The 27,970-nt window shown below is 41.2% G+C and overlaps 1 protein-coding gene across 1 annotated transcript in view; it reads right to left on the bottom strand.

The window, feature by feature from the left end:
• Positions 1–27,970, bottom strand: part of LOC138825447 (titin) — a 201,988-nt gene that overhangs the window by 4,620 nt on the left and 169,398 nt on the right. Inside the window, exons 199-230 of the mRNA XM_070020028.1 lie at positions 27,618–27,914; positions 26,935–27,522; positions 26,540–26,842; positions 26,138–26,434; positions 24,587–24,874; positions 24,170–24,469; positions 23,633–23,935; positions 23,240–23,545; positions 21,383–23,149; positions 20,608–20,901; positions 19,394–19,681; positions 18,981–19,280; positions 16,814–18,880; positions 16,416–16,718; positions 16,016–16,321; positions 15,633–15,923; positions 15,241–15,537; positions 14,813–15,118; positions 13,446–13,751; positions 13,078–13,359; positions 12,309–12,902; positions 11,911–12,198; positions 11,515–11,814; positions 10,493–10,795; positions 9,938–10,240; positions 9,247–9,831; positions 8,746–9,051; positions 8,336–8,635; positions 7,189–7,764; positions 6,792–7,097; positions 5,759–6,352; positions 11–5,628 (exon numbers count right to left, since the gene is read on the bottom strand). Coding sequence (XP_069876129.1) covers positions 11–5,628; positions 5,759–6,352; positions 6,792–7,097; positions 7,189–7,764; positions 8,336–8,635; positions 8,746–9,051; positions 9,247–9,831; positions 9,938–10,240; positions 10,493–10,795; positions 11,515–11,814; positions 11,911–12,198; positions 12,309–12,902; positions 13,078–13,359; positions 13,446–13,751; positions 14,813–15,118; positions 15,241–15,537; positions 15,633–15,923; positions 16,016–16,321; positions 16,416–16,718; positions 16,814–18,880; positions 18,981–19,280; positions 19,394–19,681; positions 20,608–20,901; positions 21,383–23,149; positions 23,240–23,545; positions 23,633–23,935; positions 24,170–24,469; positions 24,587–24,874; positions 26,138–26,434; positions 26,540–26,842; positions 26,935–27,522; positions 27,618–27,914 — 19,562 coding nt within the window. The remainder of the gene's footprint in view (positions 1–10; positions 5,629–5,758; positions 6,353–6,791; positions 7,098–7,188; positions 7,765–8,335; positions 8,636–8,745; positions 9,052–9,246; positions 9,832–9,937; positions 10,241–10,492; positions 10,796–11,514; positions 11,815–11,910; positions 12,199–12,308; positions 12,903–13,077; positions 13,360–13,445; positions 13,752–14,812; positions 15,119–15,240; positions 15,538–15,632; positions 15,924–16,015; positions 16,322–16,415; positions 16,719–16,813; positions 18,881–18,980; positions 19,281–19,393; positions 19,682–20,607; positions 20,902–21,382; positions 23,150–23,239; positions 23,546–23,632; positions 23,936–24,169; positions 24,470–24,586; positions 24,875–26,137; positions 26,435–26,539; positions 26,843–26,934; positions 27,523–27,617; positions 27,915–27,970) is intronic.

Here is a 27,970-nt window from a genome sequence, read left to right as displayed (position 1 = left end):
AACTGATTACCTTTCCATCCTTTGTCCAGATGATAGTTGGCTGGGGTTCTCCAGTTGCTTTAACTATAAATTTAGCAACACTATTTGAAGAAACTGTTGTATCTTGCAACCCAGTAACAATGACTGGTTTTGAGGAAACTGGTTCAGGAGATTTTGGTTCAGCTTTCTTGGTTTCTGTTGGTTCAGCCGTTTTCGGAGCTGATTTCTTGGTTTCTGATCTGCTTGATATCTGCTCATGGATATTCTTGAAAGCTTGTCCCATAAACTGGAAGCTAGTTTTGGAAGCTCCACCTTCTCCAGAAATCTCACAAACATATTCTCCACAATCAGATTCTGTGAGATTATGAATTTTAAGCTCGTAGGTACCATCTGCTGAATAATGAAACTGGAAATGCCCATTTTCCTTGAGTTTCTGGCCATCCTTGTACCAGGCAACCTCTTTAGCACATAATACACTGCTCTCCACGGCACAGGTGAGCTTGGCAATGTCTTTAGAAGCTTCTGCTTTCAGGTGCCGACTTATCTTTGGTGGTGCGGAAACTGGGAGCTGCTGAACTTTCTCTGTGGGTGTGGGCTTTGACTCTGTGGGTGACACAGCTTTTGGATGAGAAATCACTGGTTCTGGAGATTTCACACGTTTTGGAGACTTAACTGCTTCTGGAGATTTTACCCGAGGCTCTGGTGATTTGACTCTTGGTGGTGAGGCTACAGCCTTTTCAGGAACCCGAGCCTTTTGAACAGTCAAAGTAAATTGTGCTTCCTGTGTCCCCTCACTGTTTTCTACCACCACACTATAGTTGCCTTCATCAGAAGCCTGCACTGCAGAGATCTCCAAGGTGGATTTGTACTTTGTGGTGCTCACCTGGTGGCGGGCAGAAGTGCTTATCCCTTGTCCTTCCCGCAGCCAGGTCACATTTGGTACTGGCTCACCATCTGTGTCACAAGAAAACCTGGCAGTTTCACCTTCATAGACAGTTATGGACCGTGGCTTCGTTAGAATTCTTGCTGCAAGTGTTGTCTTGATCTTACGAGTTGTGTGTTTTTCTTCCAATGACTTTTCTTCTAATGCGGTGCTTTTCATTTCTGCAGCCTCATAGTGTTCATAGGATGCTAAACTTTCCCTGGTCTCTGTCATCTGTGATTTCACTTCCCTGATGGAAGAAGATGCTTCCATCTCAGAGGTTTTCTTAAATGATGAAACTGCATATGCCTCTGTTTTTGTCAGCTCAGGGAAAACAGATCTGGGGACCTCTTCATCCCTACGCTGGGATGCATAGGTGGTATAAGCCCCTCCAGCCACATCCAGCGTCGCATAGTCAGAAGCTTCACCTTTGTAGTTGGTGCACACAGCACGGTAGGTTCCGCTGTCCTCGGCCTGACAGTCAAGAATTTCCAGGGTCAGGACTCCGCTTGTGTTGGTGTAATGAATTTTACTGGTCTCTTGGAGTTCCACACCATTGTGGTACCATTTAACCTCAGCAGTTGGCTTAGACTGGACATTTAAGATGAAGCGTGTATTCTGGCCACATGGCACTCGGTGGGAGCGCATTCTCAGGGTGATACGAGGGGCATGGTCCAGTGTGAAAGGCTGCTGACTCAAAACCTCATACTTCCTCTCCGATGTCTTCTGAGTCTTTAAAGCAGCTTTCATGGACTCATATCTGGAAAAGATATCAAATCTTGCAGACCTCTCAAATCTTGAGAGTGATCTCTCACTAGACACAGGGCTGGGGGACCGTGGGCGAGTTCTCTCTGGAGTAGGGGACCTTCTTTCCAAGTCATCTTCGTATTCCTCAGAGGGTTGTGGGCGTGATCGGATCAGTTCAGACACTGGCCTCATTAATTCAATATAAGTTGGAGACAAGGAGCGTCGTCGTCTCAGTAGTCGAGACACGGATGAGGAAGATTCTCTTTGAGCACGTCTTGCGATTTCGTATTCTTCCTCTATTTCTGTTATTTCTGTCACTTGTCTCTGTCGCTTTGATTTCTTTTTAGACTTATCTTCCTTTGACAAGTGTTCAAGCTCACTTTTGTATTCTGAGAGACGCTGGGTGGTTGTCACTGGCCGGAGGAGTTCTTCATCTTCCTTCTCAGCCATGATCCTCTCCCGTTGTCTTGATTGTCTGTATGCGGCTCGGGCATGCCGTTCTCGCAGCTCTGCATAACTTGAACTTGTTTCTGTCTTGGTAGGAATGTGATAGGTCGAGTATCTGAAATCTTTTCTTGCTTCCTCCACCTTCAGATGAGCTTGTGGTGAAGAATAACGTAGGCTAGAAAGCTCAAACCGTGGAGGGCTTCTGCTGGGGGGTGAAGCTGAAAAGCCTAACTCGAGCTCTTCTTCCAGGCGCAGCCTCTCTTCCTCTGTTCTTTTCATGGCCAAGTAGTCATCGATGGGGAGGAGCAATTCCTCATCTGAGATGTCACCTAGAGAACGTCTCCTAGGTCTGTAATAGTAAAAGTCATACTCAGGAGAAGGTGTACGTCGGCGGGCTGGTCTCACCATTTCAAGATCATCTTGGGACAGTTTGGGAATCCTCCATTTAGGTCTGTATTGATCTGTAATGCGTGGAAGGGGCATCACGTAAAACTGTTCCCATCTTGAAAGGCGGATGCGCTTGGGTCTCTTCTGCACAACTCGGTCGAGTTTCCCAGGCATTTCATATTGATCACGTATCCTTTTGTACCACTTCATGTCAGACATGGGTATGAACTGTTTGATGTGCTGGTCTTCTTCTACAGTAGTCTGTTTGTACTTGCGTGGCTCTGGCACTTCATAAGGCATACGGAATTTTCTCTCCTCCTTCTTTTCTTCTGTCTGAAGTCGGTATTCTCCTTTCACAGTCTTAGTGCTGACAGCTGGTTTGTAAAGGATGGCAGCTTCTCTCAGAGCCTCTTGTGCTACCTGAGTCAGTGGCACAGTTTCAGTGCCAGAAAGAATTTCCGCCATTCGCAGTGTCTTGTCAATCTGTTTTTGTACGTGTCGCTCCCGTTCCTCCTTGCTCTGGAATTCCTGCTTGACGTATCTCAAGCGTTCTACTTGTAAGTGAGCCTGGCAGCTGGTGGATCCAGCTGTGTTTGTGGCGGTGACTCTGTAATAACCTGTGTCTCCAGGCAGAGTATCCCTGATGTGCAAAGCATAATAATCCAAGCCTTCATGGACAATTTCAATGTGAGGTCCAAGGGAAAGTGGCTGGCCATCTTTTTCCCATTTTAATGTTGGCGGGGGGATGCCAGACACTCTGATCTCAAAGCAGATGCTCTGACCTTCTTGGCATTCTGCATTTGCCAGTAGCCGTTTGAACATGGGTCTTAGGGTGGTATCTGCTGGTGGTGGGTGTAGGGTTACAGTCAGCTTTGCTTTGCAGCTGTCTTCGCCATATTTGTTTCTTGCTACAACTGTATATTCAGCATCATCATCTGTAGTTACATTGTTAATTGTTAGTTGATAGAGACCCTTGTCAGACTCAAATGAGTACTTCTTGTCATCATCACCTGGTTTGATTTTCTGACCTGATTTATACCATGTTACACGAGGCTCTGGGTGAACAGTTATAGTTACTCCAAATCGGACATTTTCACCTACATAAGCTGTCTTGTTGTAGAGAGGCAGGGTAAATTCTGGTGGTCTTTCAAGGAGTCTCATTGTGTCCGTTCTGCGCTTGATTTTCTTTATGGCTCTACGGCAGTAATAGTCATAAACTTCTCTCACATTTTTAACAAAAAGCTCTGCATAAGAGCTGTCCTCACCATAGTCATTGACTACTTTGCATCTGTAGGTACCATCATCAAATCTGGTGATGTCTTTGATGTACATTGTAGCCACTCCATCTTCATAAGTGATTTCATATTTCTCACTATTCTCCAGTTGTCTGACGCCAAAGTACCAGGTCACTTGGGTAGACTGATCATAATTTTCAATTTTGCATACATATTTGGCACTTCCTCCTTCTTCACCAACTGCATGCATTATTTGCCCAGAAACTGGGCCAATTTCAATGGATGCTACTTTAACTTTAGCAACGCTCACTCCCCTCTGAGATCGAATGGCACCACCACAGGAGACCCTGGCTGCAGACACAACCATGTTGAGGTCTTTCTTGATCAAGGTATGGTAGTAACGCCGGTGTTTCAGTGTTCTAATGACTTTAGTACTGACTCTTTCGATCTTCTGCTTCAGCCATGGGTGTTGGAGTGCCTCAGAAGCTGTCATGCGAGACTTTCTCTCTTTCACTAAGAGCCTGTCAACAAAATCCATGGCTTCAAGGCTGATTTCTTTGAAGGCTTCTTCATCAAAAGTATATTCAGCATTCATGATGTTCTCAATCATCTGTTGGTTAGTTTCAGCCAAGAATGGGTTGGTACCACTCAGCAGCACATACACCAATGTACCAAGTGACCACATGTCTGTGGCTGTGCTGACAACATCGTGCTGGTGGACTTCAGGTGCGTAGTATTCAGGGGCTGTGAACAGAAGTCTGAAGTTGTCCCCTGGCTTCAGCTGACGGGCTTGACCAAATTCTATTATTTTAATTGTGGAACTCTTTCTTGTTTGGTAAATGATATTTTCTGGTCTAATGTCAAAGTGTCCAATATTCTGACTGTGTAAGAACTCAAGTGCTTCACAGACTTGGCGAACATAGCTTACAATTTCTCTTTCATTAAGCTCAAAAGCACTTGTGTTAATGCGTTCAAATATGTCCAGTCCTGATATGAACTCAAAGATCATAACTAATTCTTCCATACTTTCAAAGGATTCATGGAGATACAAGATGTTTCTATGCCTTGCGATGTTTAGAATGGAAATCTCCTTCTTTACCAAAACCTGATCAGTTCCTTTGACTTTCACAAATTTGGCCATGAATGTCTTCTTTGAGGATGTTTCAACACAACGGTGGACAATTCCAAACTCACCACGGCCGAGATCTTCAGCAATCATGTATTTTTCATAGAGTTCTTTGGTTTTAGAGTGTGAAGCTTTCGTTCTGGAAACCTCCCTGGTTTCATCCACCTCTTCATCGTAATTCATAGCTCGAGTCTTGTCTTCTTTGGTTACAGTTGGTTCTGAAGGCTCAGAAGGCTTGCTTAGGCCAAACTTGTTTTCTGCTATTACCCGGAACTGATAGCTTGTTTTCCCAAATAAGTTAATGACAGTGTACCGTGTTTCCCGGGCCTGTCCTACACGGAGCCATCTTTCTGCAGTAGTTGCACATTTTTCAACAATGTAGTTGGTGATTTTGCTTCCACCATCAGAAGCTGGCTCTGTCCATGTTAGGTTGACAGAGTCTCGTGCGACATCACTGACTTTGACACCTCTGGGTGGATCAGGAACATCAGCCACATCCAGTTCAACTGTCTTTTGATCAATTCCAAATCTGTTTTTAGCACAGACCACATAGAAGCCAGCATCTTTTCTCTCCACTCCATTGGGGAAAACAAGTGATGTGAAAGATCGTGTAACAATCACTTGGTAATGGCCATTGTTGTCAATTAGATCTTGTCCCTTCTGCCAGGTGATAACAGGATCTGGTTTGCCACTGAAGGGAATCTTGATACTGATCACTTCGCCTCGGAGGGCATGGACTGCTCCCATGCCTTCAAGAGTTTTGGGCAAATGTATCTTAGCTGGAACTGTATCAGAATAAAAGAAGAAAGAATACGATTTAGTGACCCCTAACATCCAGTTAGGTGTAAAACATCTCCCCCAAGATTAATGATAGATCATCTAAGACCAAACTTAGGTTCTCTGATTTGCTTTTACCTTCCACTTCCAAGGAGGCAGTGCCAGAAACAGATCCCCCTTGGTTGGTAGCTCTGACTTGGTAAACTGTGGCATCATCATCGGTGACACTTGCAATGATGAGCTGGTGGTAGCCACCCTTAAATTCTTGAATCCTGTACTTCAGTCCATCAGCAATGATTTCTTTGCCTTGTCGGTACCATTTCACAATAGGTTTTGGATGACCAGTCACTTTGCAGACCAAAGTAGCATTGCTTTGATATCTCACATTCAGATTTCTCAGTTCCTCTTTAAAGTGCGGTGCTTTAATTGGGACATCGGATTTGGGAGTGACAGGTTCTGATATTTCACTCCATTCACTTTCTCCACCTAGGTTTTCACATTTCACACGGAACTCATATTCAAGACCTTCAATAAGGTTTTGCACTGAAAAGACTGTTTCTCGAATTTCTTCTGTTGTCACAGCAATCCATTTATTCTGCTTCTTCTCACGCTTCTCAAGGTAGTAATTTCTAATCTTTGCACCTCCATCACTGGCAGGTGGTTTCCAAGCCACAACACAAGAATCTTTTGTGATAGCAGTAATAGTTGGTTTACCAGGAGCACCTGGCTTTTCTGTTTAAAAGGAAAAAAAAATAAAAGCTGAGTAATGAGGTGAAATAGGAAGCTTTACTAAAAGCCTTTTTTTTCTTAGGGTGCTGGGAGTCAAACCCAGGTCTTTTACATGTTACACGGTGTTGTACTACTGAGCAACATTCCTCATCCTTAAATTTTTTTTTTTAGAGGAACAGAAATACTCTAAAGTTCTACCCAGATAAATGAAAATGGTTACTTTATGCTAAGAAACTTGAGTCAAAACCCCAAAAAGTAGGTTTTTTTTTTTTTTTTAAAAAAAAGATATGTAAACTTAAAGTTAGAGAAAGGGCACTGTACTTTATTAGAGTCATGTCTCATTTCTTTCAAATCTTTATTTTTTTCTGTTGAAAGAAAATGAATGTAAAGACAATTTTTTCTAGCCATATGAGAAAGGAGATAGAAATCAGGCTATACTTACCAAATGGACTCTTAATGATCACAATTGAGGAGACTTCTAGAGGCTCACTGATGCCGAAGGTGTTCTGAGCTGAAACTCGGAAATAATAGCCAGCATTTTCTGTAAGGTTCACAATTCTACAGGTGGTCACTGAAATGGCTGAAGACACCAATTGCCATTCAGCCCCTTCCTTGGCCTCACATTTCTCCACCACATAATTAGTGATCCAGGAACCACCATCATCAGCAGGGGGTTTCCAGCTGATCACAACAGAGTTCTTTAGTAGGGCTTCAATCACAATTGGTCCTGTTGGTTTATCTGGTTTATCTGTTGGGAGAAAATACAATTGTTATGGCATTCACAATGTGTTTCCTGAATTAAAAAAAAAATAAAATCACTGAAAGCAAACACCAAATACCTTGTACTTCCACATCAAGAATGGCATCAACTGTTCCAAAAGTATTGCTGAGCTGCACCTTGTATTTCCCAGCATGGGTCTTTCGCTGGACATTCTTCATGACAAGATGAGTATAGTGCTCAGTGTTTTCAATAGTAATGCTTTCAGAGTTTTGCAGGAGTTTCTGGCCGTGGAACCAAGTCATGGCTGGTATTGGACGACCAATGTACATCACATGAAGTCGAAGTGTTGAGCCCACAGCACCATAATATTTCTCTTTCAGTGGGTAGCCAGGGTGGAACTGTGGTGCTGCTTGCAGGAGAAGTTTACTACTGCTTTCCACTTCTCCAACTTCATTGGTAGCTATGCAGGTATAAACACCTTCATCCTCTTGTTCCTCTGTCATTACTGTCAGAGTGTGTGTGCGTCCATCAGAAGACATTTTATATTTCCGGCTTTGTACAAGCTCCTTACCAAATCGGTACCATTTAATATCAGGAAGGGGTCTTCCAACAATCTGGCATGAGAGTTGAGCAGGTTCACCCAATTTGGTGGTTACATCCTTCATTTCCTTGCGTACTCCTGGCGCCTCTCCAGCTGAAGGTGATGAAAGGTAATATTGGATGCAATATTAAATACTGAATCCATACCAAGCATGGGTTTGTTCTATTTATTAGATACTGCTATTTACATCTAAGTCTAATTCTGACAGAGTCTTCCTAATGAAAAAACTGTGATAGATCAAACACAACATCATTTTATTACGTAGAGTGACTTTTCTCTTACAATTGGGAGGATAATAATAATGTAATTGGAAGTTTGGGAGAAATGAGTTCTCTCTGCAAGCCTGTAGTATTCTTGACCTTATATACATTTGCTAAAGTCTTGTTAGCCTTTCCAGTCTTGCTAGAAGATACAAAAAAACTTATTGCAGTAGAGGGAGAAATTCTTCCAGAAATGTGCTCATGTTATAGCTCACTAGCAGCTATAACATTGGCTGGCATGATGTGTGCTTGGCATAGCTTCTTATAGAATTTATCAATGTGTGCATATGCCAAACACTTGCTCTCCAATAAAGCTTTCCAGTTTTACTTAGAATAGCGGCAGAGTTCAAGTTAATGAGTTGTTTTGTTTACATGTCATAAGCAGATAACTAAAGGTTACTTACATGTCAGTTTAGTCTTTACAGACATAGCTGTTCTCCGAGGTCTGCTAAGCCCGGTCTCATTCTCGGCAAAAACCCTGAATTCATATTCAGTAGCTTCCAACAACCCTCCAATTGTGAATTGCCTGTCCTTGATGCGATCTTTATTGCTCTTCTTCCAAGCACTGTCTCCAGACTGTCTATATTCAACCCAGTATCCAAGGATTTCTTTGCCACCATCACATTCAGGCTTCTCCCACTGTAGAGTGACACTGTCTTTAGATATTGAAAGAATCTCAAGTTCTCCTGGTTGGCTTGGTTTATCTGAAATATTTTTAGACAGTTGAAAGAAAATTAGATTTACGGATGAAATAAGAGAAACAGATGACAGCTGCCTTCTTTAATTTCACTCTTCCCTTGGAAACGTTCCTTACCAAATGGATCCTTGCAAACAACTGGTTCTGAGGCAGGGCTTGTCTCACTGAGCCCAACATCGTTCTGTGCGATGATGCGGAACTGATATTCAGCATCAGGAACAAGCCCAGTGACAGTGTACATTGTAGTTGTGATCTGAGTCTTATTGTGTCTGACCCATTTGTCAGTCGATGTCTCCTTGCGTTCTATGTAGTAGCCTGTGACTCGAGAGCCACCATCATCTTTGGGTCGGGACCAGGACAAGCTAACTGAACTCTTGGTCACATCAAGTACTTCTGGAGGATTGCTTGGAGGTTCTGGAGGGTCTATAAATAGAAGTGGAAAAAATACATGTCAATGTGCAGTTCCAAATCTAGCAAGCTAATTCCTTTCACTTAAAAATAAAAGTGCATTAAGTAAGGTAATGAGTATATACATCACCTTCACAACAAAATAAAATTAAATCAAAAAATAAAAGTACACTTAAAGTTTTACAATTTTATAGTTAAAAGAACACTTACTCAGTGGTGTTTTGGGTACAACTGGTTCCTCAGATTTCAAGGCTTTGCTTATGCCAAACTGGTTTTCTGCTGAAACACGGAAATGGTATTCCACATTTTCTTTGAGGCCTTTCACCACCAGAGATGTACCTCGAACTCTGGAATCAATGGTATACCAGGCCGCCTTTGGCACTTCCCTTCTCTCAAGGATGTAGCCCAAGATATCAGCACCACCATCATCAGCAGGAGGTCTCCAACTGACCCTCACAGAGCGTGCTTGTATGTCATCATATTCCAGTGGTCCTTCTGGAGTATTGGGACTTCCTATCACCTTGACTTTGATGTAAAGAGTCTTCTTGCCACATTTGTTTTCCAGAACCAAGTCATAAGTTCCAGAATCATTTCTGTCTGCTTCTTTAATAACAAGCTCCGTGTGTGTTTCAGATGTTGCGATCATGGCACGCTTACTAATATCCTGGCCTTCCTTGGTCCATTTACATACTGGGAATGGTTTTCCTTTGACTGGTATGGTAAGACGGATGACTCCACCTTGTCTTACAAAGACACCTTCCTGGTATTTTTCATCAAGTTCATAATCAGGATATTCTGGGTTAAAGCAGAGTTACAATTTAGAATGATGTTTTTATGGAAAGGGATTAAGCAACACGTCTTAAGACAATTACAGCAAAAAAGAAACAATCACATGTCTTACCAAGCATCTCAGTGACTTTGACTGTTCCTGGTACCTCAGCAGGCTCCCCTGGTCCACCGGCATTACAAGCTAGGACTCGGAATCTGTATTCAGCACCCTGAGGTAGATGTGTTAGAGTGTACTCCCGAATCTTGGTTGGGGTAGTATTACATTTGGTCCATTCATGTTGATCTACTTTTTGCATTTCAATCAAGTAGCCTGTAACTTTAGATCCTCCTTCATCTTCTGGAACACTCCAGGCAAGGGAGACTGATGTCCTGGTAGTATCAGTAACTCTTGGATTTTGTGGCTTTCCTGGTGGAGCTAGGAGGAAAAAGACAAAAATAAACTTGTTAGAGAGCTGTGACATTGAAATTTAACTGTGCCGTATAATCAGTGTATCGAGTTGTTGAAATATGGACTGTTATTTTTTGTTTTTCATATATTTGTATTCTATAATCTGTAGTCTGATGTGGTGGTGATTCCAAAACAGAACACATAGAACATGGGTCTCAGAAGGATGAGTTTTACCATCTATAAAGTATATTTCGATAAACTTATATGAAGTTTATTTACCAATTGGATCCATGGCGACAGTGGGTTTGGAGGGACGACTCGGTTTTCCAGTCCCTCTTGCGTTAATGGCTGTGACACGATGTTCGTATTCTAAGCCTTCAATAAGGCCAGTGGAGCGATACCGTGTCATTGTCACGGGCACTTTGTTGACACGGACCCACCGGTCTGCTCTCACTTCTTTGCGTTCCACAATATAGCCAGTCACTTGTGAGCCACCATCATCTTCAGGTGGGTACCAAGTAAGCGTCATGCCATCACGGGAGATATCAAATACCTGTAATGTTTCTGGGGGTCCAGGAATACCTGCAGCAAGACAGAGGTAAATGTAATATGGTCATAGGAATAAAGCAAAACACTCATACTTGTGAGTATCTGAGCTCTTAGTTGGTTTTTAAAATGGTGTATAAGCCTTATGAATGTTTTCCAAGTACCTGTTTTATACATTTTTTGGCTATTCCTTATTTTCTTTAATTTTATACATTTCTTAAATATTTACTTTGTATTTTTTCTATCTACTCCATCCATCCATCCTCCTTTTCTGACCCCTGCCTCATTTAGTAAATATGCACTTTTTTATTTTTTTCTTCCAATCTACTCTATCCATCCATCCATTGTCTTTTTCTGACCCCTTCTTCATCTCATTGTAGAGTGGGAACTTCTAAGAGAAGGTTTAGAAATTAGGTTCTGGAAGCCGGGCTCAGGTGAGCTCACACCTGTAATCTTAGTTACTCAAAGGTTGAGATCTGAGTATCATGGCTTGAAGCCAGCCCCAGCAGGAAAGTGTGAGACTCTTATTTCTAATAAACTACTCAGAAAAATCCAGAAGAGGTGCTGTGGCTTAAGTGGTAGAGCATTAGCCTTGAGCACAAAGAGGCTCAGGGACAGTGCCTGGCACACAAAAAAAATGTCACGATTATTTGGGAGCTGTTTTTCTTACATCAGGGTATATTGAAAGCAGATTCCTTTGTAGGAACTTTCAGAATCAGAGGTAGAGAGAGTGGTGGAAGGGTCCCAGGACTTACTGATGCTGCTGCGGCATTCTATGACCTCTGACTGCAAGTAGGAGCCAATCCCAAAGCGGTTTGTGGCTGCCACCCGGAACACATACTCATTCCCTTCCGTGAGTCTGGTAAACTTAAATGTTGGTCTGGTCACCGATTCAGAAACTGGCAGCCAGCCTGGGCGATGAGCATCACGTTGTTCCACCACATAACCACTCAAAGGAGCACCGCCATCCAATTCTGGTGGTTCCCAGGAAATAGTAACTGATGTAGCATCAATTTCATCGATCTTGATAGGCCCACTTGGTGGACCAGGCTTGTCTATAAAAGAAGAAATCCAGGAAATTAATTTTTACTTCAAATCAAAGTGGGGCAACCAAACATCAACTTGCTTGTGTCTCTGTCACACGTCCTTACCAAGAATGATCACTTTAATGGTTTCTGAAGTAGTTCCAGTAACATTTTTTAATTCAAGCGTGTATTCTCCAGTGTCTCTTATGGTGGTTTCACGGATGGTTAATTTAGCTACTTTAGTGTGAGTTTCAACTGTGACGCGCTCTGATTCCTTAAGTTTGGAGCCAGAAAAGAACCAGGAAGCAGTAGGAGGTGGACGGCCAGCAATAGGTATCACGAGCTCTATTGGTCTTCCAGCTGAGACATGGATGGTCTTCTGAGGCATTGTGGACAGATCAATTGTTGGCAATACTATGAGAAAGAAAGAAAGATTTATTTTAAACATTACTTCTAAGGAGTAAGTGTCATGAATTTTGAATATTTTCTTGGCTGTCACTGTTATTTGAGTTTTCAATACACACCTCTGAGGTCTTGTACAGTCACGGGAGTGACAATCTCTCTTGGCTCCGAAACACCTTTCTCATTTTGTGCCCTCACTCTAAATAAGTACTGTTCACCTTCGTTTAAGGAAATAACAGTGTGCTCCAAAACTGTGGGTTTTAGAGTGACGACCTTCATCCATCTCTCTGTGCCAGCTTTGCAGGCCTCAAGAACATATCCAGTGAGTCGGCTACCACCATCGTAAAGTGGTTTCTCCCAGGCGAGGGTGACAGTGGATTTGGTGACATCAACCACTTCTAGTTTTGTAGGCACCAAAGGCACTTCTGAGACCAGAACTGCATCAGACGTTTCACAAGGTTCTCCAATGCCATAGATATTTTCTGGCAGCACTCTGAAATAGTACATGGTTCCTTCTACAAGTCCAGAAATTCGGTAAAGTGTCTTGCTGCATTTGGTAGTTACTGTTTTAAATGCTCTCATGGCAGCTTCACGTTTCTCAATAATGTAATTGTTGACTGGAGCCCCACCATCAATCGTAGGAATTTCCCAAGTGATAGTCACAGAATCTCTTGATACTTCTTTAACTGTCACTGAAGGACAAGGACCAGGAGTATCTGAAAAACAGAGTATACGAGACCCATAATTCTTCTTTGTCTGATTGGTTGGTAGTATCTTTTAAACAAAACTTTGGTAGGAAATAGAATCAATAAAGGGAAAGGTTCTCTTTAGAGAGATAATAAGGATCAAAGTATACTTTTTTGGAGATTTAATTTTAAGAAAAATACATACCATACACTTTAACAAGGACTGTTGCTGATTTCTTGCCAGATTGATTTTCAGCTTCAATTGTGTATTTTCCAGCATCGTACCGATTTACTTTGTCTACAATCAGTAAAGAGTAGCTTTCGGTGTTGTCAATAATCGCCCGGTTTGCAAGGTCAATGCCTTTCTTGCTCCAAGTGATGATGGGAGGTGGTCTTCCAGAAACTGACACCATCAGGCGCAATGAGGCCCCGGCCCTGACAGTCACAGTCTTCTTTAGATCATCTGCAAGCTCGAGATCTGGTATTTCTGGAGAGTAAACGTCAAAATTGAATTAGTTCATAAATACATGGGATGAGAAAAATAGTTCATCTAAAAGTCGGTATTATAAATACCTAGTCTTTCCACAGGCTCAATTTCAGCAATTGTTTCACTGTATTCGCTTATACCCTTCACATTCACAGCAGCAACTCTGAAAGAATATTTCTGGCCTGTCTTCAGGTCTGGCACAGTGAATTCAGTATTTCTTATGGTAGCATTGGTATGCACTTGGAGCCACTCATCGGTGTCTTTCTCTTGCATCTCAAGAATATATCCTATGATGTCAGCTCCCCCATCATACATGGGCTTGGTCCATGCCAAACTAATGCTGCGCTTGGTAGTATCCACAACTCTTGGAGCAGAAGGGGGTCCAGGAGTGTCTGTGGAATTTAAAAAGTGGGATGTGTTACACTTTAAGAATTGTATATTTGGTTTGGAAGATTCACAAAGGTATTATCCACATTCATCAAGACCATCTTTGTAATTTAGTCCTGAGATTCTAGGGCAAGATTGTATGCTATATTATTGCTATTACTGTAAAAAGTAATTTGCATTAGAAGGTCGATGTTTCTTTCCTACAACTTAGTTATGGTATATTGCTTCACCTATTAGCAAAGACACTTTGTTTTTAGAATGCTCATCTTTCCCTGGGTTAGTATCACTTGACACCTCTACATTTCTGATGAATAAAGAAATCAAATTCCTCATCTTCATGTTCTTACTCCTAATATCTTGTTACTTTTAATTCCTGGGCTTGGTTTGTGTAAAAGAATTGTTTACTCATGTTTGAAGCCCATATACCAATTTTTTTCTTTAGTGACTTAATAGAATATGAGGTATTTTATGCCCTGGCTAAGCTTCTTCTCAAAAAGGACCCTGCCTTTTTCCCTCTTGTATTAGTTATTATCAGCATAACATTTTTCCCTATCCTTAAGAAGATTTATAAAATGTATCCTTCATATTGGTAATATAATAATTTATTGTTTTTATTCAACAGAAAAACACTGCAACAATCTTTAGCAATGGTAATTGTTAGCATCATATAACTAATAAAGTGCTCTCTAACTTAGGCTATATTAAAATTATACTAATAAGTAAAAGAAATAAATGCTCTTTCTACACATTTGCTTTTCATAAATATTTTAAGTATGATGGAAAATTATCTTTCTTTTTTCCTGTGCTGGAGATTGGACTCAGAGTCTGGTGATTTTTAGGCTAGTGCTCTACCACTTAAACCAGTGGTTGTGTAAAAGACCCTTAGTGTTCTACTTTTAGGTTATTTTTTATATAGGGCTTCACATTTTTTCATGGTCGGGTCTTAAACTATAATCTTTCTAGTTCTGCCTCCTTACTAGCTTAGATTACAGGTGTAAGCCATCATGCCTGACCTTGTGATATGGTTTTGATGGGCATTAGTTAATGTCTGATTCTTAGAACTCACATGATGGTTCTCTGCATGAGATGAAGTTGGAAGCTTCGCTTGGTTCACTGTTACCAGCAGCATTCACTGCAGTCACCCGGAACTGGTAATCACAACCTTCCATAAGGTTGGTCACCTTAAGCCTAGTATCATATACCACATAGTCTCTGTTGACACGTGTCCAGCGCAGACTCTTCTTCTCACGTTTGTCTACTAGGTAGTTGCTGATCTCATTGCCACCATCAGAGTCGGGTTTTGTCCACTGAATAATGATATGCTCTTTGCCAGCTCCAACTTCTTCAGGTATGCCAGGTTGTGATGGAATAGCTGTGTTTTATGAAAATAAGGATGACAGTATTGTATTAAAGTCACAAATAACATGGTTACTTCTCTCCCTCATTCCCATTATATTTCAATCATCCTATTGTTGTCAAAATGTTAATACTCACTGAATGAATTTCTGGCAATAACTGGTTCTGATTCAACAGGCACACCAGCGCCATATTTGTTTACTGCCCTCACGCGGAATGTGTATTCATTGTTCTTGATGAGTCGGGTGACTACATAGGAAAGTGTTGGGCATTCGCCTTCCACGATCACCCAGTTAAGCCTGCTAGTCTCTCGTCTTTCTACAATGTAGTGACTTATTTCTGCTCCTCCATCTTCCTGAGGAAGGCTCCAGGCTAAAGTGCACTTCTCCTCTGTCACTCTGCTCACAGTGAGTTTTCCACATGGGCCAGGGGAATCTGAAACAGGCAGAATGACAGCCATGATGAAGGGTGTTTTTTTCTGGGCACCCATAAAAATGCTGGAAAAATGTAAGACCATTTGATCTGCTTACCCAGCACTTTGACCATGACAGACACAGCCTTGGTCCCACTCGCATTCTTCACTGTTAATGTGTATTTCCCACTGTCACTTCTATCACAGAACTTGATCACAGCAGTGGCTCGTTTGCCGGTGTATTGCAAAGAGACTTTTTCACAGACGTCTAGTTCTTTGTCTCCTTTGGTCCAGATTATTTTGGGTTCAGGTTTGCCACCAACAGCAGCATCAAGAACAAGATCTGAACCCGCTCTGATGGTCACCAGATCACCTTGTAATCTGGCATCCAGTTCAGCTTTAGGAGGAGCTGTGACAGGCAAAATGGATGCGCATGAATATCTGAGGTCATTTTCACAAAAACTGTGATCATGTGAAAGGAGAACATTGACTCATTCTTACCATATTCATCTCGGCAAGTAACGGGGCCTGTGGATTCAGACCCTTTACTAATTACGCCTGCTGCATTCTTGGCCAGCACACGGAATTCGTATGTGTCTCCTTCACTGAGAGCAGTCACAGTGAAGAAATTGTCAGATACAATGGTGTAGTTGCACTTTAGCCAGCGGCCATCTCCAACCTCACTGACTGGCTTGCGTTCTATGATGTAGCCCACCACCTTGCTGCCTCCATCGTACACTGGAGCAGACCAAATGAGGGACACTGTTGATCTGGTGACATCTGTCACTTCTGGTCTACCTGGTGCATCTAGAAGTGATATAAAATGAGATTAAAATACAGCACTGAGCTCTAGTACAAATAATTGTAATTAACATGATTATCCTTCAATTTTAATGCATACCGACTGGGTTTTGAGCCATTACAGGTCTCGAAGCTTCACTGGCCTTGCTAACACCAGCAGCATTAAGTGCATACGTTCTGAACTGATATTCCAGCCCTTCAATTAAACCAGTCACTTTGTAGTTGCACTCTAAGCATGGCACTTTGTTTTCTTTCACCCAAAGAATGGTGTTCCGTTCTTTCTTTTCAACCCAGTAGCCAATGATTTTACTGCCGCCATCATGGTAGGGTTCTTCCCACCGAATAGACATGGCATTGGCGGATACATGGTAGACTTCAGGTCTGGTAGGAGCACTTGGTGGGACTAGGTATAAACAAAGATATCAAATGTAAGTATAACTTGATAAAATTCACTGGAAATACGAACAGAGAATGCAATATGATTTTTAGTTTTCTTACCGAATGGATGTTCAGCGACTATTGGTGCTGATTCTAGAGGCTTGCTGACACCAAATCTGTTCTCTGAGCTGACACGGAAAGAATATTCCTTGTATTTTGTGAGGTGAGTGATTTTAATCTGAGTGCGCTTGACACTAGAATTGACAAGCTGCCAAGCTGTTGTACCAGACTCACGCTTTTCAACTATGTAATTAGTAATGTCAGTGCCTCCATCATCTTTAGGTTCGGTCCATGACAGGACACATGATTCAGCTGACACAGATGAGACTTCGATAGGGCCAGTTACTGGACCTGGTCTTCCAATGACCACAACGGTGATGGTGAACGTTTTAACACCAGCTGTATTTTCCAGGGTCAAGAAGTATCTGCCAGAGTCCCCTCTCATGCTCTCCTTTACAGATAGGGTGGTCCTATCTTTTGTTGTTGTGATGCTCATTCTATCTGTCTCCTTAAGTCGCATTTCTTCCAGTTTCCATGTTACTTTGGGGGTGGGACGACCACTAATTGGCACATCAATGGTAAATGGGCTTCCAGCTTTGCAAGTTATTAGCTGATTGGTAATTCCAGTGAGATCAGCAGTGGGCTCAATTTGAGGCTCCTTAATGATGACAGATGAGAAAGCTTCTCTAGGTTCACTGTAGCCGGCATCATTCTTGGCCTTCACACGGAACTCATATTCAGTGTTCTCCACAAGGCGTTCCACTGTGAAGGTCAGCTGCTTGGTATGACCAGCTTCAACCCAGAAGTCAGATCCCTTTTGTCTCATTTCGAGCAGGTAGCCAGTGATCCGACTGCCTCCATCATGGTCAGGTTTAAGCCAAGCTAAGACTGCAGAGGATTTGCTAGTGTCCATGACATCGAGTCTCCTAGGAGGAGCAGGCTGTTCTGTGGCTACAATTGGTTCTGGCATTTCATAGGGTTCACCAACACCATATTCATTTTCTGCAGAAACACGGAAATAGTATGGAACTCCTTCTGTCAGTTCATTGACCTTGAGGATCTGGCGAGTGCATTTTTCACTGACCACCTGCCAGCTACGGCGACTTGCTTCTCGTTTTTCTACCACATAGTGATGGATTCGGGCACCGCCATCAAGGAGAGGAGCATCCCACATCAAGGTTGCAGATCCCCGGGTCACGTCCTTGAAGGTAATGGGACCAGGTGGTCCTGGAGAGTCTAGCACTTTTACAGTGAATGTGATGGACTTAGTGCCACTGTTGTTTTCCACACTAAGGGTATATTTCCCTGCATCATTTCTGTTACAGTTTTCCACAGTAAGGGTACTGAAGGAGTCTGTTGTATGGATATCAGCTCGAATGCTAAGATTAGAGTCCGGCTTGCTCCATACAGCTGTAGGTGTAGGTCTGCCCCGGTAGGCAATAAAGAGGCGAATACTAGCCCCAGCTCTAACAATGTGAGTCTGCTTGAAATTTGCATCAATGTCTAACTCAGGAGCTGATAATCGGTCAACTGCTTTAATTGTGCCAGTCACTTCACAGCTGTCTCCCTTTCCAGCACCGTTGATAGCACTAACCCGGAATTTGTATTCTTCACCTGCTTGCAGGTCAGTGACAGTATATCTTGTTTTCACACATGCCTCTGTGTTCACCTTGTGCCAGTCTCCTAAGTCAGCTTTGCACATTTCTATAATGTACCCAATTATTTCCATGCCACCATCAAAGACTGGCCTGGACCATTCTAAGCTCACGGTTGTCTTTGACGTGTCGGTCACTTTGACTACTGTGGGAGCACTTGGTGGGTTCACAGGCTCTCTACATTTAATTAGTCTTGAGATACCACTTGCAGGGCCTACTCCTGCAGCATTTTCAGCCATGACATGGAATTCATACTCATTGCCTTCTACCAGACCGGTGACTTTGAATCTAGTCTCAGAGATTGGTCGTTTGCTGGTGACTTTTACCCATCTTGTGCTTTTCTTTTCTCGCCTTTCAAGGATGTAGTGTTGAATCTCATTGCCACCATCTGATTCTGGCCTTGCCCATGTCAAAGTAATGCTGTTGCCTGTTACATTGCTAGGTTCTGGAATGCCAGGGGCATCAGGAACCGCTGTAAGATGAGGAAAACAAATGCAAAAATCAGTTAGATATTTTTTTACTTGGAAAGTTAATTTAATGCATAGCACCACTGAGTAAAAAAATGGACTTACTGTATTGTATCTGAGCGACCACGGGGTCAGATTCAAGTGGCCTGCCAACCCCAAACTTGTTAACTGCAGAAACACGGAATTGGTATTCATTGCCAGTTATTAATTTGATAGCAGTATAACTGTGAGCTTCACATTTATCCTCAATGAGTGCCCAAGCAAGTCTGCTGGTTTCTCGTTTTTCAATGATGTAGTGAGTAATAGGTGCACAGCCATCATTGAGTGGTGCATCCCACCACAGGGTCATCTTCTCACCAGTAATATTGGTGAATCTTATTGGCCCAACCACTTTTCCAGGTGTATCTATAAGCAAAAGTTTCCAGGGTTAGTTTATTTTCCTATTCATTAAGGTATAATTAAGTTGTTCTTACCCAAGTCCCATACATTTTAACACTGAGAAGATATTTTAAAAGTACCTTGTACTTTCACAGTAATTTCTGCTTTTGTAGAGCCAGATACATTTTTGGCTTCTACTGCATATACACCACGATGGTCTCGAGTAGCATCTCTAACGAAGAGACTGGTAGATCCAAGCACATCTGTTATTTCTATATTCATCTTCTTTTCGATTTCTACTCCATCTCTGAACCAAGTTACTCGAGGTACTGGTCTTCCTTGTACCAAAGCTTTAATTCTAAGGCTCTCTCCAGACTTAATAATAAGACCATCAAAGTACTCAGGGCCAAACTCTACTGTTGGTGGAACTATGAAAGAAACAGAAGAAAAAATTAATATGTTTTATTTTGGCTTAATAAAGACACATATAAACATGATTTTTTTTTTTTTTTTTTTTTTTTTGTCGGTCATGGGGCTTGAACTCTGGGCCTGGGCGCTGTCCCTCAGCTCTTCAGCTCAAGGCGAGCGCTCTACCACTTGAGCTACAGCGCCACTTAAACATGATTTTTTATTAGTACTATATCATAAATCCTGGGAAGGAATGACCAGAAAAAGCAACTTTGAAAGCAGGGTTGAAAATTGAAAGTTTAGACTATCCAATTATATATGCCAGAGGATTCTGGCAAGTATTTGCACATTATTAGATATTTCCTTTGTTACACTTGTCATGTTATTAATTTTTCACAGCCATCTTTTAAAACAGAAGTGAAATAGCTACAAAATATTTAGTTCTGAATACCATTGTATAATCAAACAAGTTCAAGTAAGAAGCTATCAGCTGTATGTAAGCATGGTAATGATTATGTAATTCGATGTACATTGTAGCTTAGCTCCAGTGTAGACAGCTATTATTGGTGGACTTCTTATTACAAAGGTAAGACCTCCATTTCTACTTATGTGCATTTTATATGGGAATCAAGCAAAGTAACAGACATGTAAAAATAACAAGTCAATTACATTTGTTTTCTTTTCATCTAATGGGTAAAAAAAAGACCTATTTCATCCACATAGCAACCCAGGGTAGTTTGTATGAAATGACATTTCTGTTCTTCTTTCACAGCCCAGGGGTCAACAATATTTCCTTATTTTATTATTTTTATGGTAGAATCAAATATTTTATTTAGACTTTCATTAAACTGGTGGATTAAGAATCAGAGATATATGCAAGAAAACCTCCTCAAAATTTTAGTTTTAAAATGTGAATGCCTTTTGGCTATCGGTTGGAAATACTTACCGTTTTCATCTCTTGTCATAATAATGCCAGAAGACTGTGAGGGTGGGCTTATGGTTCCAACAGCATTTCTTGCAATTATTCTGAACTCATATCGATCCCCGGGACTAAGTCCTGTAACTGTGTATTGGCAGTCACTGACATCAGTAAAGTTACATCTAACCCAGCGATCATTCCCTTGCCGTTTCTCAATGCTGTAGGCCACAATCTTACTGCCTCCGTCGCGCAATGGAGGGTTCCATTTAAGTGTAATAGTTTCCCGGGTGACATCGATATAGTCAGGAGTGCCTGGTGGGTCTGAAAAATTATAAGAAAGTTAAATGCAGCATTACTCCTGTAACCATCTCTCAATCATCAATAGTAAAAAAGTAACATGAGTGAAATTTCAGAATACAGTCATTAGTTTCAAGTTTCTGTTCTAGTCTTTCAGATAACTTTAAATTATTTTTGTTGTATTGAGTGCCTGGTGGGTCTGAAAAATTATAAGAAAGTTAAATGCAGCATTACTCCTGTAACCATCTCTCAATCATCAATAGTAGAAAATTAACATGAGTGAAATTTCAGAATACAGTCATTAGTTTCAAGTTTCTGTTCTAGTCTTTCAGATAACTTTAAATTATTTTTATTGTATTGACTTAAAAATCATTCTTCTTGCTTCATATGACCAATTCACTAGTGACAGGAAGCTAGATAAGAATGTGGAAGAAAGCAGTGTTGGATTTATTACTAATATAGTTGCTTGCTTAATTGAACATTTCAGCAAATAATGGTCACTTACCTACTGGGGAAACTGCTAAGGTAAATTTGCTTGGGTCACTAGGTGAACTTAGGCCAGCAGAATTCTCAGCATATACACGGAACTGGTAATCCAGCCCTTCGATTAGTCCAGTCACTCTGTATTCTCTTCCAGATATTGGTGATGTGTTAACTCTTTGCCAGAGGATGCTATTTCTTTCTTTCTTTTCAACATGGAATCCAGTAACTTCTGAACCACCATCATATACTGGTGCATCCCAAGTCAAGGACATGCCATCAGAAGTGACATTGTATATTACTGGTTTTCCAGGGGCGCCAGGAATCCTGAATTGGTGCTTTGCAATAATAATGTTTGAGGCAAGTGGCTCACTGACTCCATATCTGTTTTCTGCCCTGACTCTAAACTGGTATTCAGCATCTTTGACCAGATTAGGAACTTTGAAAGTTGTCCTGGCAACACTGGAACACACCATCTTCCAATTAGTTTGGGAAGCTTCCCGTTTCTCAATGCTATAACAAGTAATCTCTCCTCCTCCATCATCTTCAGGTATGTCCCAAGACAGGATGGCACTGTCTGCCTTAATTTCATCAAATCGAATGGGTCCTTTGGGCTTTGATGGTGGGCCAAGAGTGATAATCGTAATGGGGAATGAATTTCTACACACTGCATTGTCAAGAATAACAGTGTATTTTCCTCCATGCTCCTTCTTGACGTTCTTGATACTCAAGGTAATTTTGTTTTCAGTTTTGCTGAAACGAACATATTCACTTTCTTTCAATGGTAAACCATCTTTTAGCCAACTGATAGATGGTTTGGGTTTTCCTTTATAAGGTAATTCCAGGTGTACATTATGTCCAATTCTCACAGAGATTTGTGCGCCAGGGATTTCTGACAGGTCAACTTCAGGTGTAATGACAAGTTCTTTCACTGTAAGTGGCCCAATAGTGACACCATCACTCAGCCCCTTCTCATTTCTAGCAGACACTTTGAATTCCAGGATAGACTGTTCTTTAAGTTGTCCAATCTCAATTTCACAGGTTTTGCTTATGCCGGCATGTGACCACGTTTGTTCACCTTTACCTTTCCTTTCCACAACATAGTCTGTGATGACACTTCCACCATCAAAGTCAGGTTTGGTCCAGCTCAGGATAACAGAGGTCTTTGTTGAATCTTTCATTGAGAGATCGCGTATGGGAGCAGGTACTTCAGCAGCCTTCACTGGCTCTGTAGTTTCACAGGGCTCCCCGATTCCAATTTCATTTTCTGCAAGAACTCTGAAGAAGAATGGTGTTTTCTCTGACAAATCTGTTACCTTAAAGGTTGTACCGGAACATTTGTGTGACACAGCAGACCATGTTCTCTTGGTAGCATCTCTCTTTTCAATGACATAATTAATTATGGGAGATCCTCCATCAATGAGAGGAGGATCCCAGAGCAAAGTGACTGTGCCTCGGGACACATGTTTCATCTGCAATTTCTGGCAGGCAGCGGGTGTATCAAGTACTTTCACAGTCACAGTTGAAGACTTCGGTTGGCCAACTCCGTTTTCTATTGTCAGGACATATTTTCCTGTATCATTGCGAGTAACTTGAGGAATAATGAGTAGTGAAGATGAATCAGTGTTTTGAATGCTGTATCTGGCATCGCTGCCAAGGTTCTTCTCATCTTTTCTCCAGGTGACAGTAGGTGGAGGTCTGCCTTTAAAGGGAATCAACACTTGTACATCTTCACCAGCTTTAGCTATAACAGAGGTCCTGAGAGCCACATCTAGGTCGATCTCTGGTTCCTCTGTAGACACAAAATGGACATATATAGTAAGCAAGAAAATAAGTACTGAAAGTAATCTAATAAAAACATCATCATACCAGTCGTACATACCAAGTATATCTTTAGCTTGTACAGGCTCAGTCATTTTTATAGGCTCTCCTTGTCCAGCACAGTTTACTGCAGACACCTGGAAGTAGTAATTGACTCCAGGTTTCAAATTAGATACCACATATTCTGTAGTTCTGACCTCTCCTTTGGTAGAGACGATAGTCCATTCTTCCTCCTCTCCTTGTCTCATCTCAACAACATATCCAGTAACAGCACTTCCCCCATCATAGACAGGTTTGCTCCAGCCAAGGGTGATGGATGACTTAGTTGTATCTGCAATTCTGATCTTGGCAGGAGGGCCCGGAGGATCTGGAATGACCATTCATGAGATGGTTATTACACAACAGTCATGTACAGCTTGACCACACAAAAGATGCCGCATTTGTGGGTCCTTACCAATAGGATCTGCAGCTTTGTAGAAATCAGAAGGTTCAGAAAATGGACCCATTCCAGCGGCATTAACAGCACAAACTCGGTATTGATAGTCGCTGTTCTCTTTGAGTCCTGTCACCTTCTGTCTGGTGTCACGGATAGTCTCCTTTTGTACTTTGAACCACCCTAGACTCTTCTTGTCTCGTTTTTCAAGGAAATAGCCACTTATTTCACTACCACCATCAGCAACAGGCCTGTTCCAGATAACAGTCATTGAATTCTTGGTAATCTTTGTCACCTCTGGTATGCTTGGTGGCCCAGGTGTAACTATTTAGAAACAAAAAAGACCAGTGAATTTAACAGATCAACATTAGTATATATTTTGATCTTCAAATCCTATCTAAAATATTAATTTCATTTATGTTCTTTTTTACCCCATGAAGAGGATGGTAATGAGATGTGATATAAAATAAAACTATTTTGAGAACATTCACAGACTAGTAGAATAGCTTATTACTACATTTGTCATGTACTTCAGTTATCTAATAAGTTATGTCTCACCAAATGAATTCTTGGCTATAACTGGATCGGATTCCAGTGGCTCGCCAATTCCATACTTATTCACAGCTCGGACCCGGAAGATGTACTCATTTCCTTTGATAATTTTGGTGGTTGTAATAATGCACTCTTCCAGATTTTCAGCCACCATAGACCATACAACACGGCTTGTCTCACGCTTTTCCACAATGTAGTGAGTGATTTTTGCACCACCATCATCAGCTGGTGGCCTCCAGAGAAGAGTTATCTTTTCAGCAGTGACAGTCTTAAATTCAATTGGTCCACCTGGAGGTCCCGGTTTGTCTGTCAATAAAAGAATAAAACAATATGAGTGCTTCTTAAAAGCTTACTGGTTTCAACTTTCTAAGCTTTAGATAACATTAGTCATTATTATGACACTAGTCTATATTAAACACCTACCAAGGATCTGCACTCTGATGGTGGCTGAGGCTGAACCCATGGCATTCCTTAGTTTTAATTCATAGCTTCCACTGTTAAGGCGGTTGGCATCTTTGATGAGTATAGACGCAAGGTCAGTTGAGTTTTCAACACACACCAGTGCATTGGTTTGTAATTCTTTATCATCTTTATACCATTCAATTGTGGGCTCAGGTTTGCCAGAAATGCCAGCCCTTAGTTTCACGGATGTTCCTGCTCTGTATTTGACAACTTCTGTATATTCTAGAGGTAAGTCAATTACAGGTCCACCTGCAAGAGAAACATAAACTATTATAAGGATGAAAAGTAACCAAAATAACCTCAAAATGAAGTTACTGGCCCTTACTCAATTATGTGGGTGTATACTGTAATTCTAAGCCTATTAACCTATACAATTTCAGAAGCCACTAATAACTTGAAAGACTGTGAACAGCTTTTGCGCTCTAGTAACAAAGCAATAATTGCATAGGGACTCAAGTATCTTCTAAATGTACACTGAAGTTAATTATACATTTTATTCTCGACATGAAACATAATGTGGTAGTGAGAACATTGTTGAAGAAGCAGCATGAATCATTTTCTTTCACTCTAGTTTCTCTTTCTTCTTCCTGTGGCTACCCTCCATTCCTTTATCTTGTCTGAGTTCATTAATATGTAACAACTGTGGACAATAGATGTTAGACCCTCAAAGTCTGAACTCTCTGCTGTGTGTATGTGTGTGTGTGTGTGTGTGTGTGTGTGTGTGTGTGTGTGTGTGTGTGTGCATTCACATATAAACATATTCACATACATGGTAGACAGATTTTATGTCAGGCTTCTTAGGGCCATGAGAAGCGGCACTGCATTTATAAACTCAGTTTCCACAAATCTTGACTGATAAAGTGAGGTCCTAGAATTCTTAATGTGGGGATAGGACCAAATACTTTTACCCAGATGATCAGTGATTACTTTCCTTTCTGAAATTAGAGAGCTTTTAGAAAGTATCACAAGGTACTTGACTCTCATAGCATTTAAATTTTCACACAGTTATCAGTTGGATATGTCACTTATTTTCCCAGAATGGTCAAGTTTAAGTATTTTGGACTGACAGTGAATTAGAGAGAGCATTAGACAATATTGCTTCATCACTAATGAGCTTCTTGATCTTGAGGAAGTTGCACAAGCACTCTAAGCCTCAGTTTTTCTGGTGTAAAATGAACTAATCATAGGGCTAGAAGAATTAAGGAAGAGAACTCTGTTTCTTTCCCTTATTTAAAGACCCATGGAGAAAAATGATTAACTCTGATAACTAAGGACAAAAACATCAACACAGACAAAGAATAATAAAAGATGAAAGATAGACTTAGATATCTTACAGCCCGAATCTGTCATTTTTAGTTAAGAGGTCTAGATAAGTTAAGAAATTTTCCTAAGTATCATAGACAGTTCATAATTTCTTCCCAAACACCATTAGATGTATAAACTTAGTTATTAACTTATGGAAAAAAATGAGTTAAGTAGCTACTGGGATTCAAAGAGCTATAAAATACTTACCATAAGAATCGATGCATGTAATGGGGCCTACAACTTCAGACGGATTGCTGATGGAACCAACAGCATTCCTAGCAAAGACACGGAATTCATACTGAGAGTTCTGAGTTAAGCCAGAGACAGTGAATTGAGTCTCAATAACATTGGTGAAGCTGGCCTTAGTCCATCTGCCATCTGGAAGGTCACGTCTTTCAACAATGTAGCCTGTAATCTTGCTTCCTCCATCAAAAGCTGGTTGTTGCCATGAAAGGTTGACAGAGTTCTTTGAAATATCTGTGATACGAACATTTCTTGGGGGTTCTGTGGTAATAAGAGAAAGCAGGTTAATGGCATTCATATTATCTCCTTTTGTTTTGTAGGAATACTGTTTGTATTCTTAAGCTGATAGAACTGACAAATACATACCACAGGCATCAATGGCCAAGACTGGTTCAGAAGGATGGCTGGGTTTCCCAATACCAGCAGCATTTTCTGCATATACCCTGAATTCATAAATAAGCCCAGCGCTGATTGTTGTGACTTTGAAGTGAGTTGTACGGATGAGCATTTTGTTGGCTTTTTGCCATAGAATACTGTTTCTGTCTTTCATTTCCAAATGATAGCCTACAACGACACTGCCTCCATTGGAAACAGGTTCATGCCACCCCACAGTGATGCTTTCTCGAGTAACATTAGATACCCATGGTGTAGATGGTGGTCCAGGTGTTGCTACGAAAGAGAGAGAGCCCATAGTTAATACAAACATTTAACACATTAACAGTGAAGGAAAAGCCAGGATCTTTAAAAGTTTCACAACTTACTGTATGGAAGTTTAACAACAACACAAGCTGAGTCTATGTGATCACTGATACCAAAGCGGTTTTCTGCCTTGATGCGGAATTGGTACTCTTCTCCTGTGGTCAGTTTCATGATTTTAATCATGGTTCTTGCAACTGTTGCAGACACTTCAGTCCATACTGCAGTACTTGTTTCTCTCTTGAGTACAATGTAATTGGTAACCTGACTTCCACCATCATACTTGGGTGGCTCCCATTTGAGAGTCACACTTTCTTCAGTTATATCACTGATAGCCACAGGACCAGTTGGAGGACCAGGCCTGTCCAACACAACAATATTAATAAAAGCTTTGGTTGTTCCACTGGAGTTGGCAGCAGTGATCTCGTATCTACCAGCATCTGCTGTAACACTTTCCTTAAGATTAATGGTTAAGTTCTCAGCAGTTACTTCAGTATTGAACCTCATGGTTGCTTTCAGAGGGACACCATCTCTGGATAAGGTCACTTTGGGTAATGGCTTTCCAGAAATTGGAATGTCAACTTTAAGGTTGGAACCAGCTCTAACATATACGGTATGGCTTGGGAAGTTCTTCATATCAATTTCAGGTGATTCTAAGAATAAAAGTAGAGACAATGTAGGTAAAAAAGAGTTTCTAATGATCAAATTAATCAATCCATCTGTTATGAATTTTGAACTTTAAACCTACCTAGCTGTTCCTTTACAAGAACAGGAAGCAGGAGCTCTCTTGGGTCACTCAGCCCAGCTTGATTTTCAGCAAAGACCCGGAAATAGTATTCATGATTTTCCCTTAGACCAGAAACAACATGGTGGGTTGTCTTTACCACTGCACACCTAACCCAGTTCTTTTGTCCTTTTTCTAGTGCTTCAACGACATAATGTACAACTCTGCTTCCACCGTCGTGTTCAGGCTTCAACCAGCTAAGAGAAACACTGTCTTTGGATACACTCGTTACCCCAAGCTTTTCAGGTGGGCTTGGTTTTTCTAAGAAAAAAGCATTGAACAAAAGGGAACAATTGTTAAAATTTTTCTCCACATAT

This window comes from Dipodomys merriami, unplaced genomic scaffold (assembly GCF_024711535.1).
Source record: "Dipodomys merriami isolate MVZ:Mamm:240054 unplaced genomic scaffold, mDipMer1.0.p SCAF_1, whole genome shotgun sequence".
Classification (NCBI taxonomy): Eukaryota; Metazoa; Chordata; class Mammalia; order Rodentia; family Heteromyidae; genus Dipodomys; species Dipodomys merriami.
This window is presented reverse-complemented; position numbering and strand designations above follow the sequence as displayed.